We start from the raw sequence: 20,075 nt of genomic DNA, 5'->3' as shown, positions 1-20,075 counted from the left end.
AGACATAATGTCTCCAACCAACCAATTTCCCAAGAGTATGGTACCACAATGATTTGTTTCTTTGCTTCCAAGAAAACCTGATAACATTCACGGTCACACCTGTAATTATCTGATTAACTTTTTTTTTTTTTAGAAAAAGTTATTGTGTACTGTGGTATACAATACAGAAAAAAAATTAAAAGTAACTTCTCCCAGAGCAAGGCTAGTCTTGATTAGTTTTTACCTGTACTCCTGAATCAACCATTTAGAAGTTACAGGCATTTTTTTTTTTTTTTAACCATCATAATTTATGGGCCCTAAGTAATGGACAGACACAAAGCATGAGTCATCTGACTGGTATAAAGATTGATATAACACTTAAAAAACATAAACTGATATTCACAGCCTATTTATTTCAGCCATTGGGTCATTATCTCAGGCCACCCTGTGGAGAACTTTTGTGTCTTTGCATATAGGTACCTATATGCGGTGGGCTTGGGAAGAACTAATCAGTGAGAAGCATAGTCCAATGAATGAAATGGCAGCCCCTCTTGCATAAACTTACAAACCAGTCCATCAAACCTTACATCAGTTGTGGGATTTACCCAGATACCCTCGTTATTTGCATGGTTTGGCAAAAGACCTTGTTGTCAAGGGCTCCACCAGGGTTTGTTTTGGATTCTGCACTTTGAGAAACAGTACTGTGTAGAAGCTCTAGAAACTGGCAGTGGACAGGCGTCTGTCTTATCCCGGATTGGCCATTCTGAGATATTGCGCAAGTGAGTCTCAGTTCTGTTCTTTATTGAGAAATATGTTGCTAAGACCTATACAATGAGATTTCATGCTTCTCTGAGATCTGAGATCAATTCTGCTATGAATATTCTAGTGTTTGAGAATATCTGGAGCCCAGTTTCTTTCAGACTATCAAAGTAGATGACTGGGAAACAGGCCTTGTTGCAAGACGTAAGAATCCTTACCACATCATCAATGTCATTGCTTCAGGGAACTTCAGCAAAGGAACCAAGAAGTGAATTGACTTGCATTCCCATGCTGGGTCTGGAAGCAAGCCTTCATGATGGCACACACACTTAAAAATGAAATTGAGGATTCACGAAGGCTCAGAAGAAGGTAATTCTGAGGAACACACATGCTATATGCCATAAACATGTAAAGACAAAGGTCAATGATTTTTAAAGAAAGATTTATAGGAAGTTGTGCTCTCTGATGTGCCATGTAAAATCACTTTGCTGCCTGGCTATGAAAATCTAAGATAGGAATTAACATTATTCAAGACTTGTACAATCTCATAGATTTAAAAAAATTACTACGACTGACCCCCAAAGCTGCTCTTCTAAGTGTAATGACCAAAATAGCACTTCATATCTTGCTATGAATATATCTACTGAAGACTAGAGGCACTGATTTTTTGTAACTTCCTGCCTGTTCTTGTGAGGAATAGTTGATGCAGTTGGTATGCAGAGTATGGGCCTACTGTGTGTCTAGTCCTTTGAGACTCTTTATTTTTCTTTGGTCTCATTATTTTTCTGAGCCCAGTTTTTTCCATCCATGAAATGGGTCAACAGCCTTCAAAACTTCACAGCATAGTTGTGAGAGTCCAACAAGATCTTGGATATAAGGATCATTACAGCTGATGCTGAAAGTTAAAAGGGGCCAGGCAAGCACTGGTTAAGTTTCAAGAAATCATTTTGAGTCTTTGCATGTGCCATCATATTTACTTCTTACACGGGATCCACTGGGCAGACACTACTATTATCCTCATCTTCCAGATGAGGAAACTGAGGCACAGAGATTAAATCACTTTCCCAAGGCCACAAAATGATGATGTGAAGCTGAAATTCAAGCCCAAGCAGTGCTAAGGGGAGGCCCTGCTCCCAATCTCTATATGATGGTTCAGTTTAAGAGAACAGTGGGGCTGTGAGATGTGGCAACCATTTATGCGATACTGCTTGGGTGCATCTGAGTTACTTCAGTCATGCCCAACTCTTTGTGACTCTATGGATCATAGCCCACCAGGCTCCTCTGTCCATGGAATTCTCCAGGCAAGAGTACTGGAGTGGGTTGTCATGCCCTCCTCCAGGGGAATCTTCCCAACCCAGGAATTGAACCTGCGTCTCATGTTTTCTGCATTGACAGGCAGCTTCTTTACTACTAGCGCCAACTGGGAAGCCCTTATGTGATATTAGGGGTCGTAATAGCCTCCTAATACTTGCCTTCCATGTGGGTGATTATCTCACTTCTTTGGATCTTGGATCCTTATATGTGAAATTTGAAAGTGATAGGTGAGAATTAACAATATTTCAAAAAGCATAAACATTTGGCGGGATCTTGTGTGTGGCAGCAATCATTAACTCTAAATAAATATTGATTTCTCTGACATATTTTTTCTAAGATACACAAAGAAGGAGGCTCCCTCTGTGTGTCTTTTATTTGGAGAAATAGGAAAAAAGAGGTCTTTACATCTTACATGAGACAAATGCAATTTTGCAGCATCAATTTTGAAGTCAAAGCTAAAGAATTTGTAATTGCAGGTACCACTGCTGCTGCTGCTAAGTCACTTCAGTCGTGTCTGACTCTATGCGACCCCATAGACGGCAGCCCACCAGGCTCCCCCGTCCCTGGGATTCTCCAGGCAAGAACACTGGAGTGGGTTGCCATTTCCTTCTCCAATGCATGAAAGTGAAAATTGAAAGTGAAGTCGCTCAGTAGTGTCCGACCCCTAGCGACCCCATGGACTACAGCCCACCAGGCTCCTCGGTCCATGGGATTTCCAGGCAAGAGTACTGGAGTGGGGTGCCATTGCCTTCTTCGGCAGGTACCACTATGAATCATCAAATACCTTAGTCCCTGCCTGATTACTTTTACAGGTGGGAGGTTTCCAATAAAATGGATCTTTCCAGAAAGGTCCTTGGTCGAGGTATCAAGAAACTGGAATGATGAGGGTGTCTCACACTGGTGTGACCTCTGAGATAGCCACTTAGCTTTGTTGAACCTCATTACTCCACATGTAAGAAAGACAGGGCATGGAATGGAAATGTAAGAATTTCTATACTAAGTTCCTTTCCTGTTCGCTGGATTATACTAAAGAAAAAAAAAAGAGGAAAATGGCTCTTGATCTCTGCAGAATTACAGATGTACAGCAGGGGAGTTTCTCAAGAGGGAGCGGCTCTGCTGAGTCCTTATTTCATCTCTGCTGTGCTGGGCTAAGTCGCTTCAGTTGCGTCCGACTCTTTGCGACCCTACAGACTGTAGCCCTCCAGGCTTCTCTGTCCATGGGATTTCGCAGGCAAGGATACTGGAGGGGGCTGCCATGCCCTCTTCCAGGGGATCTTCCTGACCCAGCGATCAAACCTGCGTCTCTTATGTCTGTTGCGTTAGCAGGCGTGTTCTTTACCACTAGAGCCACCTGGGAAGCCCATCTTCCATCTCACTAGATGTGAATTTACACACCACTCAGTTGTTTTGTCCAGAGGTTAAGCTCTCCAATGTCAAGTGAGTGGTTTTTATAAATCTTGCTACAGTCAAAACTACATTATGGAACTCTTTCCAACAAGAGAAATCAAAAGGTGATATAAGCCAAAATTCAATGTAAATTTTGCCTCAAAAGAAAAAAAAAAAAGAGCTATGGACAAATATTGCAGTCCGGCTAATACTTAGGGGTGGGATGTGCTGATTTTACAATTTTCTTTGAAATGCACCAAACATATGGATTGATGGCTGAGTAGAGGGATGTGCAGACAGAAAAAAGTGTGGTGAAACAAATACAATAAAATGTTAATTGCAGATTCTATGTGGTAGGTATATGAGTATTCACTGCAGAACTCTTAATTTTCTGTAAGTTTGAAATTATTCACAAAAAAAAAAGTTTAAAGAAAAGGCTTTTTTTTTTCTTCTAATGATTAAAAACACAGACCTTGGGGCCAGTCTCCACTAACAGGAGGTTTAATCTTAAGCAAATTTATTGAACTTTTCTATAATATAAAAATGCTTTGCATAATTAAGTTCATAAGGTTCTGAGAATCAAATAAGCTTGTATTTAGAAAATTCCTAGCATACAGTGTGATGCAAAATTTGTTAAATTAAATATTAAAAATCATCTCATATACAGGGTCATGAATGGGAAAGCAAGTTATTCTGGTTTTTCTTGGATATGCGATCCTGAGAATGCAGAATTTTTATTAAAACCAGATAACAGGTCTCTATATCCTGAGGTATTAGTTATTTTCCCTCTAATCCAGGCATATTTCATCTTCTATTAAGAGGTAGTAGAATCATCAGGATAAATTAATAACATTTATTTCTTTTTTAATTTCCTTTAAAAAGTTCTTCTTGCTAAAAGCACATTCCCTAACCCCAGGCTTAGATTATACCTAATATTTGGATATCGACATAAAAAGTATGTAGTGACCTGGTCACACAAAATAATCTAGCAATCTTCTGATGTTTAAAAAGAGGGAAGTAAACAGTAGTTACGTTCTCCAACAAAGGATAGGAAACCTTTCATTACTAATTAATTAATTACTAATAATTAAATTAGTAATTAATTAATAAGAGGTTAGACAGTTCAAAACCTACAAAGTAGACTATGTATCATATGGGTGGGGCCTTTTCCATCTTTTAAAGAACCAGAACCAGCAAAGGAAATAAAGCAAGCTGAAATCAGGTCTTTAATCACTGTGCAACCATTATTGAGCACTACTGTGTACTGGCTCTGGTTGAGGTTCCGGGGATTCAGCAGTGAGTAAGATGGAAATCTCAGCTAGAGCCTAGCTCCCATTCTAGAACCAGAGGCAGACAAATACAGAGGAAATAAATCTATGTGTATACATGCAGATGGTGTTAAGTACTAAAGAAAACAAGCAGTTAAGGGAGGCAGGAAGCAAGGAGGTTTGCAATTTTGATAGGATTGTGAGTAGCATTTGACTTGAAAGGAGGGAGGTACAGTCACGTGGATTTCTGGGAAGTACAAATGGGAGAGGATGTGGGGATATCCCCAGGTGGGCGGGTCCTGGGCTCCTGGCTCAAGTGTGACTGGAACACCCCAAGCACCCAGAAAGGGGCAAGAGCTGAGTCATGGATGGATCAGAGTGCCCATGGTGCCTGTGGTCATTGTAAGGATCTCAGCTTTTACTCTGAGTGAAATGGGGTCCATGGGGAGGATTTAGGCAGAAGCTCACTCTGCCCAAATGACACCAAGCTCTTGATGTCATTTCAAAAGGATCATTCTGCTGCTGTATTGAGAGCAGTCTTGCTGATCGTAGTGGAGGGGGCGCAGGGGTGGAAGCAGGGTATGAAATTTAAAAGATGTCTATAAGCTTTTTAATCATCTTTCCATTGAGAGGTAGGTGTTTGTTTTTTTAAATTTGTTTGTTTGCTTTTGCTTTCAAAAAAGACTTTAACTACAGATCTAATACATTTTTACCCAGAGAAAGACAAAAAATGCAATTGCCATACGACATCACAAAGCATTCTACTTTGTTCTGTCTTCATTTATAATACCAATGAAAAAAAATACAATGCAATTGAAAAAAAATATCTCTACACTTACAAGAGTCTTGCATAATAAAGCCAGTCTGCCTCGATCAAAGTAACATCATAACAAATACAATAAGAGCATCATCGACTTGCTTTCCAAGCATATTCTTAAATTTACTCCTTTACTTTTGGTAAAAATCTAAGTAGGCATTATATCCCTGTTTATTCTCAAAGACTGCGCTTGAACCTGGTGGGCTTGTGACTGCTTCAACAGGTGTTCATGAAGCTGACCTCTGAGGCTAGGGTACAGAAGGCTGTGAAAGTTCTGCTTTACTTATGAGAAAACTCTTGGAACCCTCCCTGCTGGTGGGGACATACGGGCAATGCAGCCCACAGTCTTGGCTTGCCCTGTTTCTCAGCCATCTCAGACTGCATGGGTCATGGGATTGAGGACTCTATCTTGCAGGCGAATGTTCCAGGCTCAGCTGTTCTAGGTCCTGCAGTCAAAGTCCTAGGTATCATGGAACCAGGAAGAGCTATCTCTGCAGGGTGTTTTCCTACCCAGCAGAGTCCATGATCATAGCGAATGGCTGTTGTTTAGCATTGCTCTGTGTTGGTATGGGTGGTTATTCAGTAGTGGATAACCAGAGAATGGGGAAAAAGGATGAGGCTTCCAAAACGATCAAGGTGAGAGATTGTGGGGGCTGAGACCAGAGAGGTTGCTGTGGGGAGGTGAGGAGTGGTCAGATTCTGGATATCTTGTGAAGGGAGGATCATGAATTTGCTGACTCATTCAATGTAGAATGAAAAAGTCATGAACGATTCCATGTTTTTGGTTTGAGCTACTGGAAGACTAGAGTTGTCATTTTCTGCAATGGGAAAGGCTCTAAAGGAAGCATGTTTGGGATAGAAGGAGTATCAGGGGCTCAGTTTTGGGCATGTTAAGTTGGAGATGACTTTGATCCTCCAAGTGAAATATCAAGTAAGCTATTGGAAATGGCATATGTACGCATAATACATAAACATGGATAGTGATGTTCGTATAGTGATGGGGCAAGGTCCAATCAGGAGGTATTTACAGTTAGGAAAGAGAAGGGGTACAAGGACTGAGCCTTGGGTCACTCCACTGTTTAAAGGTCAAGGAGATGAGTAAAGCCAGGAATAGACACTGCAAAGGAAGAGCTGGTGGTATAAGAGGGTCATACCTGGAAGCCAAGAGAGCAAAGTGATTGAAGGAGGAGGAATGATTATTTGTGTCAAGTGCTGCCGACAGACCAAGTAAAATAAAGCCACCACTGGATAAGGGAATTCAAGGCATAAAACTATCATTTTTTGAGCCTCTGTTACATGCCAGGCATTGTATTGAACATTCTTAAAATAGCAGTAGAGGAGTAAGAGATAGCTGCAGGCTAACTTCCAGAGATAAAAGCTACCGTTTATTGTCAACTACACATGTGAGAGTTACTGAGAGCCTAGAATACACTATCTCATCAAATCTTCAGCATTGCCTTATGAGGTATGGATCAGAGACATGAAGCGACTTTTCCGATGAGGCACGGCTAGTAAGGGGCAAACTAGGACTCAAACCCAATGCTGCTGCTGCTGCTAAGTCGCTTCAGTCGTGTCCGACTCTGGGCGACCCCATAGACGGCAGCCCACCAGGCTCCGCCGTCCCTGGGATTCTCCAGGCAAGAACACTGGAGTGGGTTGCCATTTCCTTCTCCAATGCATGAAAGTGAAAATTGAAAGTGAAGTCGCTCAGTCGTGTCCGACTCTTCGAGACCCCATGGACTGCAGCCTACCAGGCTCCTCCGTCCATGGGATTTCCAGGCAAGAGTACTGGAGTGGGGTGCCATCGCCTTCTCTGAATTCTAGCTGAGGTCAAAGCTCGTTTTCCTGCTATCATTCTTCCTTAAGGGGTTCCCTGGGAAATCCTGAGGGCTGCTGGATTGTGAAAAGCCACCAGAAAAGAAATATCTCCCTGGAGAGTTCATTTTTACTCAAGGTTATAAGGCGGGATATAAATGTAGTTTTATAGTAAAAGAAATATGAAAATAGTATTAAAAAGTGGGGTACAAAATTCTAATATAAAGTTTTTAAATAGATTAATAACAAGTGGTCTTGTTGAATCACTTTGGCTTCACTCTTTGTGTGTGTGTGGTTTTTGTTTTTGTTTTTGTTTTTTCCTCCTTGGTAAATCAATTTATGAATCCCTTTACCCTGTCTTCTCTGGAAAGACGGGTTTGTTGGTTTTTCTGATCGGGGTGTGAGAGTTAAGGTTCTTAATCTGGGGACCCGAGAAAGTCTAGGAACACATGAGCCTTCTACATGGAAAATTCTGCAATACAGAAAATATCCCAAAGGATCCTTGACTTTCCAAAGGATAAGCTCTACATGGCAGGGAAAGAACAGTCAGGTATAACTTGTAGTTGACAGGATAATCATATTTACACATAGCCGTTTTCCTGGGCAACTTTTGAAGACCCAGTTATATCATAGCCAGAGAATAATAATGGTCACCAAGATATATGAGTGCACTATCTAACAAAAAGTTTGTATGTCACTTCCTATGAAGTTTGAGAGAGGAAGATTGAGCAGTAAAATGGTGTCAGTTCTGTGACTTCTTGACACCTATTATTTGAAATCAGGGTCAGTCTGGGAAACCCAGTATACATGGTGGAGTCAGAGTTGTTCCTCAAACTTGCACACTCCAGGAATATGTGTTAATATAACAAGTCAAGAAAATTAAGAAGTAAGATACACCTATTGCTTTTAAAAATATATAAAATAAGTCTAAATTAAGAAGACCCAAGTTCCCTGAATCACTCTATTTAGGACCTCTTATTTTTCTCATCAGAGGGACTTCCCTGGTGGCTCAGCGGTAAAGAGTCTGCCTGCAATGCTGGAGATGTGGGAGATGCAGTTTCAATCCCTGGCTCTGGAAGATCCCCTGAAGAAGGAAATGGCAACCCACTCTAGTATTCTTGTGGGGAAAATCCCATGGATGCAGGAGTCTAGTGGGCTATAGTCCATGGGGTCACAAAGAGTTGGACAGAACTTAGTGACTAAACACTAGTTCAGAGATTACAGACTTGTGGCTGGTAGCAATGTCTCCTTGAAATCTACACTACTGGCCTTTTGAAGGATTAAATGACAATCCTTAAAAATTAGGATATTCTCTTCCCCTCCTCCCCCATCTGGATTTCCAGCTTCTTTTGAAAATCATAGCATCTGTCAACACAGCAGCGTCCTGAGTAGTTGCTGTTGTTGTTACCTGAGTTGCTTTGCTCTACTTGGGCAAACCCGCGCTGTGTTACTGTTGTTTAGTTGCTGAGTCATGTCGGACTCTTTGCAACCCCGTGGGCTGCAACCTGCCAGGCTCCTCTGCCTGTGGGATTTTCCAAGCAAGAATACTGGAGTGGGTTGCTCTTCCCTTCTCCAGGGGATCTTGCCGATCCAGATATTGATCCTGTGTCTCCTGCTTGGCAGGCAGACTCTTTACTGCTGAGCCACCTGACCTCTTTCCCACCTGACCTCTTAACCCACGCTGACCTCTTTCTATTGTCCACCCCGGGCCTTGCCAGCCTGCTGGGTATTTGTCATCTCAACCTCTGCTGTAATCAAACGATCTGCAATGTGGAAAGCTTTTGAGTGAAGCATTATTTAGAGAGAATTGTGATGGATGAAGTAGATTATGGAGAAGAGTTTTGAATACTTCTCTGAGCCCTGCTCATAGTGTTTGTTTCCAAATGTTTAATTGGTGAATGAATGGCCCTATGACTTTCTATCAGTAATATGGTGGCAACAACTTCTCACATGAATTTATGGGTTAGGATACTTTAGAATTTCATTAAAAGATTAGTTCAGGCCAACTAAGAGAGATGACAATACTTAGTAGGAAGATTAAAACAAGTGTATTTCAAAATAACTGGAGTGGATTCCTTGAGAATAATTAGGTTAACGTCAATCTACTTGTGTTTCTAAAGAGAATCATTTTCTAGGAAACTTTAACCAATAGATAAAATTAATTTATAATTGGAAGATATGAAATATACTTTAAAATATATATTCTTTCAATCAACAAAACAGCTAAACCTGAACGCATGCATCCTTCTTTGCCTGCTATTTCTTAGATAAGGCAGCAAGTTACAGACCTCCTCAGGTTGAATGATTACACTTTGGATTTGACAGCATGAGGCCAGGGGTGGTGGCCAGGAGGAGCAACCCCACGCCCGAGGTCAGGGGCGGTGGCCAGGAGGACCAACCCCACGTCCAAGGAGCCATGGCTGTGCGGGCGCAGGAGGGCCTAGAGGAGGTATCCCACACTGAAGGTCAGGAAGGGCGGCGGTGAGGAGATACCCCTCGTCCAAGGTAAGGAGCAATAGCTGCGCTTTGCTGGAGCAGCTGTGAAAAGATACCCCACGCCCAAGGTAAGAGAAACCCAAGAAGGTGGGTGTTGCAAGAGGGCATCAGAGGGCAAATACACTGAAACCATACTCACAGAAAACTAGTCAATCTAATCACACTAGGACCACACCCTTGTCTAACTCAATGAAACTAAGCCATGCCCGTGGGGCAACCCGATTTGACAGAATGTGGTCCACTGGAGAAGGGAATGGCAAACCACTTCAGTATTCTTGCCTTGAGAACCCTATGAACGGTATAAAAAGGCAAAATGATAGGATACTGAAAGATAAACTCCCCAGGTCAGTTGCTGCTACTGCTAAGTTGCTTCAGTTGTGTCCGACTCTGTGTGACCCCAGAGACGGCAGCCCATGAGGCTCCCCTGTCCCTGGGATTTTCCAGGCAAGAACGCTGGAGTGGGTTGCCATTTCCTTCTCCCATGCATGAAAGGGAAAATTGGAAGTGAAGTCGCTCAGTCGTGTCTGACTCTTAGTGACCCCATGGACTGCAGCCTACCAGGCTCCTCTGTCCATGGGATTTTCCAGGCAAGAGTACTGGAGTAGGGTGCCATTGCCTTCTCCGCAGGTCAGTAGGTGCCCAATATGCTACTGGAGATCAGTGAGAAATAACTCCAGAAAGAATGAAGGGATGGAGCCAAAGCAAAAACAATACCCAGCTGTGGATGTGACTGGTGATAGAAGCAAGGTCCGATGCTGTAAAGAGCAATATTGCATAGGAACCTGGAATGTCAGGTCCATGAATCAAGGCATATTGGAAGTGGTCAAACAAGAGATGGCAAGAGTGAATGTCGACATTCTAGGAATCAGCGAACTGAAATGGACTGGAATGGGTGAATTTAACTCAGATGACTATTATATCTACTACTGCGGGCAGGAATCCCTCAGAAGAAATGGAGTGGCCATCATGGTCAACAAAAGAGTCCGAAATGCAGTACTTGGATGCAATCTCAAAAATAACAGAATGATCTCTGTTCCTTTCCAAGGCAAACCATTCAATATCACAGTAATCCAAGTCTATGCTCCAACTAGTAATGCTGAAGAAGCTGAAGTTGAACGGGTCTATGAAGACCTACAAGACCTTTTAGAACTAACACCCAAAAAAGATGTCCTTTTCATTATAGGGGACTGGAATGCAAAAATAGGAAGTCAAGAAACACCTGGAGTAACAGGCAAATTTGGCCTTGGAATATGGAATGAAGCTGGGCAAAGACATAGAGTTTTGCCAAGAAAATGCACTGGTCATAACAAACACCCTGTTCCAACAACACAAGAGAAGGCTCTATACATGGACATCACCAGATGGTCAACACCGAAATCAGACTGATTATATTCTTTGCAGACAAAGATGGAGAAGCTCTATACAGTCAGCAAAAACAAGACCAGGAGCTGACTGTGGCTCAGACCATGAACTCCTTATTGCTAAATTCAGACTTAAATTGAAGAAAGTAGGGAAAACCACTAGACCATTCAGGTATGACCTAAATCAAATCCTTATGATTATACAGTGGAAGTGAGAAATAGATTTAAGGGCCTAGATCTGATAGATAGAATGCCTGATAAACTATGGAATGAGGTTCGTGACATTGTCCAGGAGACAGGGATCAAGACCATTCCCATGGAAAAGAAATGCAAAAAAGCAAAATGGCTGTCTGGGGAGGCCTTACAAATAGCTGTGAAAAGAAGAGAAGCGAAAAGCAAAGGAGAAAAGGAAAGATATAAACATCTGAATGCAGAGTTCCAAAGAATAGCAAGAAGAGATAAGAAAGCCTTCTTCAGCGATCAATGCAAAGAAATAGAGGAAAACAACAGAATGGGAAAGACTAGGGATCTCTTCAAGAAAATCAGAGATACCAAAGGAACATTTCATGCAAAGATGAGCTCGATAGAGGACAGAAATGGTATGGACCTAACAGAAGCAGAAGATATTAAGAAGAGATGGCAAGAATACACAGAAGAACTGTACAAAAAAGATCTTCATGACCCAGATAATCACGATGGTGTGATCACTGACCTAGAGCCAGACATCCTGGAATGTGAAGTCAGGTGGGCCTTAGAAAGCATCACTATGAACAAAGCTAGTGGAGGTGATGGAATTCCAGTTGAGCTATTTTAAATCCTGAAAGATGATGCTGTGAAAGTGCTGCACTCAATATGCCAGCAAATTTGGAAAACTCTGCAGTGGCCACAGGACTGGAAAAGGTCAGTTTGCATTCCAATCCCAAAGAAAGGCAATGCCAAAGAATGCTCAAACTACCACACAATTGCACTCATCTCACACGCTAGTAAAGTAATGTTCAAAATTCTCCAAGCCAGGCTTCAGCAATATGTGAACCGTGAACTTCCAGATGTTCAAGCTGGTTTTAGAAAAGGCAGAGGAACCAGTGATCAAATTGCCAACATCTGCTGGATCATGGAAAAAGAAAGCAGTTCCAGAAAAACATCTATTTCTGCTTTATTGACTATGCCAAAGCCTTTGACTGTGTGGATCACAATAAACTGTGGAAAATTCTGAGAGATGGGAATACCAGAACACCTGATCTGCCTCTTGAGAAATTTGTATGCAGATCAGGAAGCAACAGTTAAAACCGGACATGGAAAAACAGACTGGTTCCAAATAGGAAAAGGAGTTCGTCAAGGCTGTATATTGTCACCCTGTTTATTTAACTTACATGCAGAGTACATCATGAGAAACGCTGGACTGGAAGAAACACAAGCTGGAATCAAGATTGCTGGGAGAAATAGCAATAACCTCAGATATGCAGATGACACCACCCTCATGGCAGAAAGTGAAGAGGAACTCAAAAGCCTCTTAATGAAAGTGAAAGTGGAGAGTGAAAAAGTTGGCTTAAAGCTCAACATTCAGAAAACGAAGATCATGGCATCCGGTCCCACCACCTCATGGGAAATAGATGGGGAAACAGTGGAAACAGTGTCAGACTTTATTTTTCTGGGCTCCAAAATCACTGCAGATGGTGATTGCAGCCATGAAATTAAAAGATGCTTACTCCTTGGAAGGAAAGTTACGACCAACCTAGATAGCATATTCAAAAGCAGGGACATTACTTTGCCAACAAAGATCTGTCTAGTCAAGGTTATGGTTTTATCTGTGGTCATGTATGGATGTGAGAGTTGGACTGTGAAGAAGGCTGAGCACCAAAGAATTGATGCTTTTGAACTGTGGTGTTGGAGAAGACTCTCGAGAGTCCCTTGGACTGCAAGGAGATCCAACCAGTGCATTCTGAAGGAGATCAGCTCTGGGATTTCTTTGGAAGGAATGATGCTAAAGCTGAAACTCCAGTATTTTGGCCACCTCATGCGAAGAGTTGACTCATTGGAAAAGACTCTGATGCTGGGAGGGATTGGGGGCAGGAGGAGAAGGGGACGACAGGAGATGAGATGGCTGGATGGCATCACTGACTCGATGGACATGAGTCTGAGTGAAGTCCGGGAGTTGGTGATGGACAGGGAGGCCTGGTGTGCTGCGATTCATGGGGTTGCAAAGAGTTGGAAATGACTGAGCGACTGATCTGATCTGATCTGAAACGATTGTGCTTTTGCACTGATGTCATATGAGTTCATTGTGTTTGGTTTTACCAGCCAGACACTCACATTAAGTCCTTATGCAAAATACAAAATAAAACAAAATAAAAATATAAAGGTTAGGAAAAGGAATCTTTGCCAAAGATTGATGGGCAAAACTGTTTCCTCAAATTAAAGGCATTGAGAATGGTTGTAATAAGACTGTAGAATGATTTTTCTAGGCATTTTAAAGAAATAGAATATCCATGTGTTTACATGTTTATTGTGGTTTAATAAACCACCACCATTCTTAAAACAACGATTCTTGTTTGCTCAAGAATCTGTAATCTGAGCAAGGCTGGGGGGACATGGAGAAGGAAATGGCAAGCCACTCCAGTATTCTTGCCTGGAGAATCCCACGGACAGAGGAGCATGCGGAGGGCTACAGCCCATGGGATCACAAACGGTGGGATCACAAACGGTCGGACACAACTGAAGCAACTTAGCAGCAGTAGGGACAAGTCATCTCTACTCCATGAAGTACAATTGGAACAGACAGACTCCAGGGCTGGGGCACCCACTTCTAAGACAGCTGACTCACTCCGTCTACCAGCTGGTGCCACATCTGTCCTGGGTTACTTGGTCTTTCTCTGCTTGGGCTTCTCCTGAGCTGCAATGGCTTCCTTCAAACATGGTGGCTGGGTTCCAAGAGTGAGTTTGTTCTACGAGGACTGGGTTCAAGCTGCAAGGCTTTTGGTCAAGACTCAGTTTGCTTAGGGTGTCCTCAAAGTGAAATGGGCCAAAGCCGGTGACTGAGGATCATGATGGGAAAGGCGACCACACCCACAACCACAGAGGGGAAAACAGACCCTCGTCTGCCCTACTGCCCTAAGAACCCAGCAGGGTTTCTTCTTTCTGGAACATACTTTTTAAGCCATAATTGAGGCTCTCAGTGGAAGCCAATTTCAACTTGGTAACACCTAAATATATCTGAGCAAATAGGTTCTGGATGTTCCTTCCCTCAGAAAGAGCTGTTAGAAAAGGCAGTGGCTGCCCTAATATTTCCTGCTGCTTCTTGGCAAGTGTGGGTGAATTCAAAGTTATTTACAGTCTTGTAGGAGCATTTAGTAACAAACCTTCTGGATTCTGGCTTTTCTTCTTACTTAGGAGTGGTCGTCACCATCTAGCTAAGTCTCTAGCCTCAGACACTAGAGGGTGGTTACAGAACCAAGATAAAGTAGGGACAGAAAGAAGGAATCCCCTAAATGCATTTCTGCCCTCAGGGTGGGGATGGTTCAGAAGGTGAGTAGGCCAGGGACCAGTGTTACAGTCATTTTAGGGGCAAAGAGAGTCCTGAGTGGTAGTGATCTGAATTGATGCAGTGATGAAGAATTGGTGGGAATTAATATGATCCCCCTCACGTGAATAATGAGACTTAAATACTTTTTCTTCACATTATGTTGGGAGGGCCAATAAGGTCATTCGGGTTTGTCAGGAAGATAGCATGGAAAAACCCGAATCCACTTTTTGACTGACCGAATAATCAGCTGGAGGAGGCCAGACCTGAGGGTTTTAGTAGGCACTTCAAGGCTAGGGTAAGGGCTTTTGTTGAGAGAGGAGCACATTTTGGAGACTACAGCCTATTCACAAACGACCCAGACTCCAGAGCGATTCCCCCTCTCCACCTCTTTCGTCCCCTGGACACGAATTTAATTCACTGAATCGTGAGCTGGCCTCCAAGCAGCCCCACCTGTCCTGTGATCTTAGAACCATCTGACTTGTCCCCGCTTCCCCCCAGTTCTCCCAAGTGGGTTCCTTGCCACTCAGCTTCTCATTTTCCATGAGTAAAGCTGCTGGTTTGCCTATGCTAATCTGCTCCCAAGCAGGTGAGGTCACCCTGCTGCTCCTGCAGCTCAGAGCAGAGGGCTGGGCATCCAGTGGGAAGCTGGGGACTGCCTGACTGTTTTCACAAGTATCTTGCAGACCCGGCTTGGCTCCCTCTTTGAATAAGCTGACAACATTTTTTGGGTTCCTCCTCCTCCTCCTCAGCACGTTTCCCTCAAACATTCTGCCAGAGCAGGAGTGAAAAAAATTTTTTAAAGCCTCACATGGGAAAACAATTCAAAGTCTGTTTGGTTCCTGTGTGCAGCATGTAACAATAAGCCACGCTTTCTGAAGTGTCTTATAAAAAGGAATGCTTGTGATGTCAAATTTCAAAGAAAGACTTTGGCCCCAAATCAAGCTGTGAGTTCTGACAAGGCCCCACGGAACACTGAAAAGAAGTTGCCTTTCAAACAGAGAGACATTCCTACTCTACCAGGGGAAAATGCCACCCACTCCACATAATCTCAGCAGCGTTTACTTTCGCTTCCTTTTTTATTTCTTTTGAAGCATGGTGAATGCAGCCTGTTGTGATTTTCTGAGGGACTGAAATTCAGCTCAAGAATTTTAGCCTTTGCAACTGTGCTCCCTAAAACTCTTGAGAGAAAACAACAGTCTAGGAGGGATGTTTGTACATTAGGAGTTGAAAGCTCTTGGGTCTACATATTTCCTCTCCTGTATAAAGAAGAAATTCCCTCCTTAACCCATATCTAAACTTTTTAGTAGCCAAGCATTTGAAATGAGCCGAAGCAAAGAGTCCAAACACGGAAAACACTTTCTGCCAAGGACTTTCAATGAGGACAGCTTCAAAGAGCTTTACAGCAAAATATTGAAATGTCCCGGTCATTCAGATGAAGGGGGAGGGATCGCTTCTTACCTGGGATTCTTTCACCACCCCGTTCTTCCAGCAGTTTCCCCCGTGACAGTCGGCGGCACTCTGATTATGAGGCGTCCCATTGTAAACAGCACCACCTCCAGGATCAGCCATTTGTGGGAAATCGATGGAGGCCACAGACTCCCTTCCAGAGGCCCCGGGAGAGCTTGAGTTTTTGAAGTTGGTGAGGAGATAGGATAAAGCACTTCAGACTGAGCGCTTGGAGGAAAGCTACCAATCAGGGTTTTCCAGAGGAAGAGCAACAGCCTATCTTTGGAGCAGATCTTTGGAACTAAAAGCAAAGGATTACCTTTACATTCCTCAAATCAGATTGTGGCCTCCATGGCAACAAAACTGCTCCTGGAACTACAAAGGAGATAGCCAGCTCCTAGCCTGAATTGAGGCAACCGGCCGGCTGGAAAACCCAGTGGCAAATGGTAAGGAGGCTGGCCGGGAGGTGGAGAATCTTTTAAAGACACACACACACACATACCACAGTACACTCCCCAGGTGTCTCCTCCCGAAGACAGTCAGTGCTGAATTGACATTTACCCTTTCCTCACCCTGCTCCTGCATCTAATTACATTTCCGGTTGTAAACCAAGGACAAAGTCAACACTTCTTTTTGCTGTAAAAGAATGTTCAGAAGTGGTTGGCAGGGGCTAGAGGGAGGAGAGATGGGAAGTTTCTTTTTAACGTCGGAGAAGATGGAAAAAGTCGGGGCATGAATGGTGGTGATGATTGCCATATGAATGTGCCCTATGCCACTGAACTATACACTTAACAGTGGTTAAAAGGGTAAATTTGATATCATATATACTTAACCATAATGCAAAAATGGCAAACGAAAACCATTCAGAACCTACCGGGTTAAAACCAGTGACATCAAGAAGGACTAAGTGATCCAGAAAGATGTGGGTTCAATCTCTGGATCATGAAGATCCCCTGGAGGAGAGCATGGCAACCCACTCCAGCAGCCTAGCTTGGCGAATTCCATGGGCAGAGGAGGCTGGCAGGCTACAGTCCATAGGGTCATAAAGAGTCGGACATGACTGAGTGACTGAACATGCATAACTGCATTACCTTTATTATGTGACCTTGGGAAAGTGGTTTTCTCTCTTTTACCTTGATTTCTCCAGCTATAAAGTTAGATAAAACCTTTTTTGTGGGCTAACCTCTGATGGGGGAGTTTGTTATGAACACAGGTGTTGGAGGCAGCATCCTAGCCCTGATAGCTCTGGTTTACTTATCGGTTCTTATTCTCTCAATGCACTAGTTACCAGACAGATCTAAAGGCCTTGTGATGAGACAGATTGTTGGACAACGTTAATTATTTACAGCCTGTGTGAGTCCTCCCAAGCCTGCCCTCATGGTCCTCTTGAATGGAGACTTCTTCAACATCAGGCACTTAGAAAAGAAACGCGTTTCTTGGGTCAGTGAACACAAACAAGCAAACACAACAAAAAGACAGAAGTAGCCCTGCTGTCAGAGCCTCATGTCCTGGTTCTCAGCTCTTTTGGGCAGGGTTTGTCTCCCCTCTAGGAAGATGTGGCAGACAAAGGAAGTGATCAGAATGCTTCTCCCAACCATGCTTTTGCCTGTGAAGGTATCCTTTCCCATAGAGACCTGGGGCAAATGATGGAGCTAATACCAGTGTATGTGAAATAGATCACCAATGGGAGTTTGATGTATGACTCAGGGAACTCAAACCAGAGTGACAACCCAGAGAGGTGGAACGGGGTGGGACGTGGGAGGGAAGTTCAAGAGGGATGAGACATGTGTATACTTATGGCTGATGCATGCTGATGTATGGAAGAAACTGGCACAATATTGTAAAGCAATTAATCCTCCAATCATAAGTAAATAAATTTTTAGAAGTACTAAGTGTGCCCTTCCTTTCTGGTCTCAGGATCAGAATTTTTTATTGCATTTCTCCCAGCCTTTGTCTTCAAAGGAGGACTGCTCTCTTCTATGGTTGCTCCACTAAGATTTGGGAGCTAAATCTGTGTTGGCTTATTTCCTTCTAGATTTATATAAAAGAAAGAAGACTAAGAAGGAGTGCTTGGTAACTGCTGGTCTGACTGCCTCACCTTAGAAAGACACATTAAGTACATGGTGTTATTTTAATTGAGCTCTGTTGACCCTACAAAGTTATTTCTGAGTAAGGATTTTGATGTAAAACTTCTAAACCTTAGATGCTTCCACCTTTTCAGCTTTTTCCCCTCTTCTTCCTTTCCATCCCTGTTCTTTTTGAATTTCCTGTGTTTTCTTTCCCCCATCCTTCTTTCTCATCTTTTCTTCACATTTTTTCTTTCTTTCTTTTTGACAAGGGGGCAAAAAACACATGTAAAGAAAACATGTCAAGGGGAAGGCAGGAGGGATACGTTAGGAATTTAGAATTGACATATACAGACTTCTGAGAAGGAACTGGCAACCCATTCCAGTATTCTTGCCTGGAGAATCCCATGGACAGAAGAGTCTGGCAGACCATGGGGTCACAGAGTCAGACATGACTGAGCGGCTATATGATGATGATGACATATAAAATAGATAAATAACAGGGATCTGCGGTATAGCACAGGGAACTCAATTCAATACATTGTAATAACCTATAATAGAAGAGAAAGTAAAGAAAAGAATATGTATATTTTTATTCATACATATGTACAACAGAATCTCTTTGCTCTACACCTTAAACTAATACATTGTAACTTAACTATATTTTCAGTTCAGCTCAGTTCAGTCACTCAGTCATGTCTGACTCTTTGCGACCCCATAGACTGCATCATGTCAGGCTTCCCTGTCCATCACCAACTCCCAGAGCTTATTCAGACTCATGTCTAGTGAGTCAATGATGCCATCCAACCATCTTATCCTCTGTCATTCCCTTCTCCTCCCGACTTCAATTTTTCCCAGCATCAGGGTCTTTTCCAATGAGTCAGTTCTTCTGATCAGGTGGCCAAAGTATTGGAGCTTCAGCATCAGTCCTAATGAATATTCAGGACTGATTTACCTTAGGATTGACTGGTTGGATCTCCTTGCAGCCCAAGGAACTCTCAAGAGTCTTCTGTAACACCGCAGTTCAAAAGCATTAATTCTTCAGCCCTCAGCTTTCTTCATAGTCAAAATCTCACACCCATACATGACTACTGGAAAAACCATGGCTTTGACTAGATGGACCTTTGTTGGCAAAGTAATGTCTCTGCTTTTTAATATGCTGTGTAGGTTGGTCATAACTTTTCTTCCAAGGAGCAAGCATCTTCTAATTTCATGACTGCAGTCACCATCTGCAGTGATTTTGGAGCCAAGAAAATAAAGTCTGTCACTGTTTCCATTGTTTCCCCGTCTATTTGCGATGAAATGATGGGACCAGATGCCATGATCTTCATTTTTTGAACGTTGAGTTATAAGCCAGCTTTTTCACTCTCCTCTTTCACTTTCATCAAGAGGCTTTTTAGTTCTTCACTTTCTTCCATAAGGGGAATGTCATCTGAATATCTGAAGTTATTGATATTTCTCCCAACAATCTATATTCCAGCTGGAGCTTCATCCAGCCCGGCATTTCACATGATGCAGTCTGCATGTAAGTTTAATAAGCAGTGTGACAATATACAGCCTTGATGTACTCCTTTTCCAATATGGAACCAGTCTGTTATTCCATGTCCAGTTCTAATTGCTCCTTCTTGACCTGCATACAGATTTCTCAGGAGGCAGGTAAGCTGGTCTGGTATTCCCACCTCTTTCAGAATTTTTCACAATTTGTTGTGATCTACACAGTCAAAGACTTTGGCATAGTCAATAAAGCAGAAGTAGATTTTTTTGGGTATTTTTTTGCTTTATCGATGATCCAACGGATGTTGGGAATTTGATCTCTGGTTCCTCTGCCGTTTCTAAATCCAGCTTGAA

General features: G+C 42.7%; 1 protein-coding gene across 1 annotated transcript in view; it reads right to left on the bottom strand.

Annotated features, from left to right (window-relative positions):
- The window catches only part of SPTLC3 (serine palmitoyltransferase long chain base subunit 3), a 148,458-nt gene extending 131,849 nt beyond the window's left edge, over positions 1-16,609 (bottom strand). Inside the window, exon 1 of the mRNA XM_002692040.6 lies at positions 16,174-16,609. Within this exon, the coding sequence (XP_002692086.1) occupies positions 16,174-16,284 (111 nt within the window). The 5' untranslated portion in view covers positions 16,285-16,609. The remainder of the gene's footprint in view (positions 1-16,173) is intronic.
- Positions 16,610-20,075: the final 3,466 nt, after the last annotated feature.

Source organism: Bos taurus, chromosome 13 (assembly GCF_002263795.3).
Source record: "Bos taurus isolate L1 Dominette 01449 registration number 42190680 breed Hereford chromosome 13, ARS-UCD2.0, whole genome shotgun sequence".
Lineage (NCBI taxonomy): Eukaryota > Metazoa > Chordata > Mammalia > Artiodactyla > Bovidae > Bos > Bos taurus.
The sequence above is the reverse complement of the archived record's forward strand: the minus strand, read 5'-3'. Positions and strand labels throughout refer to the sequence as shown.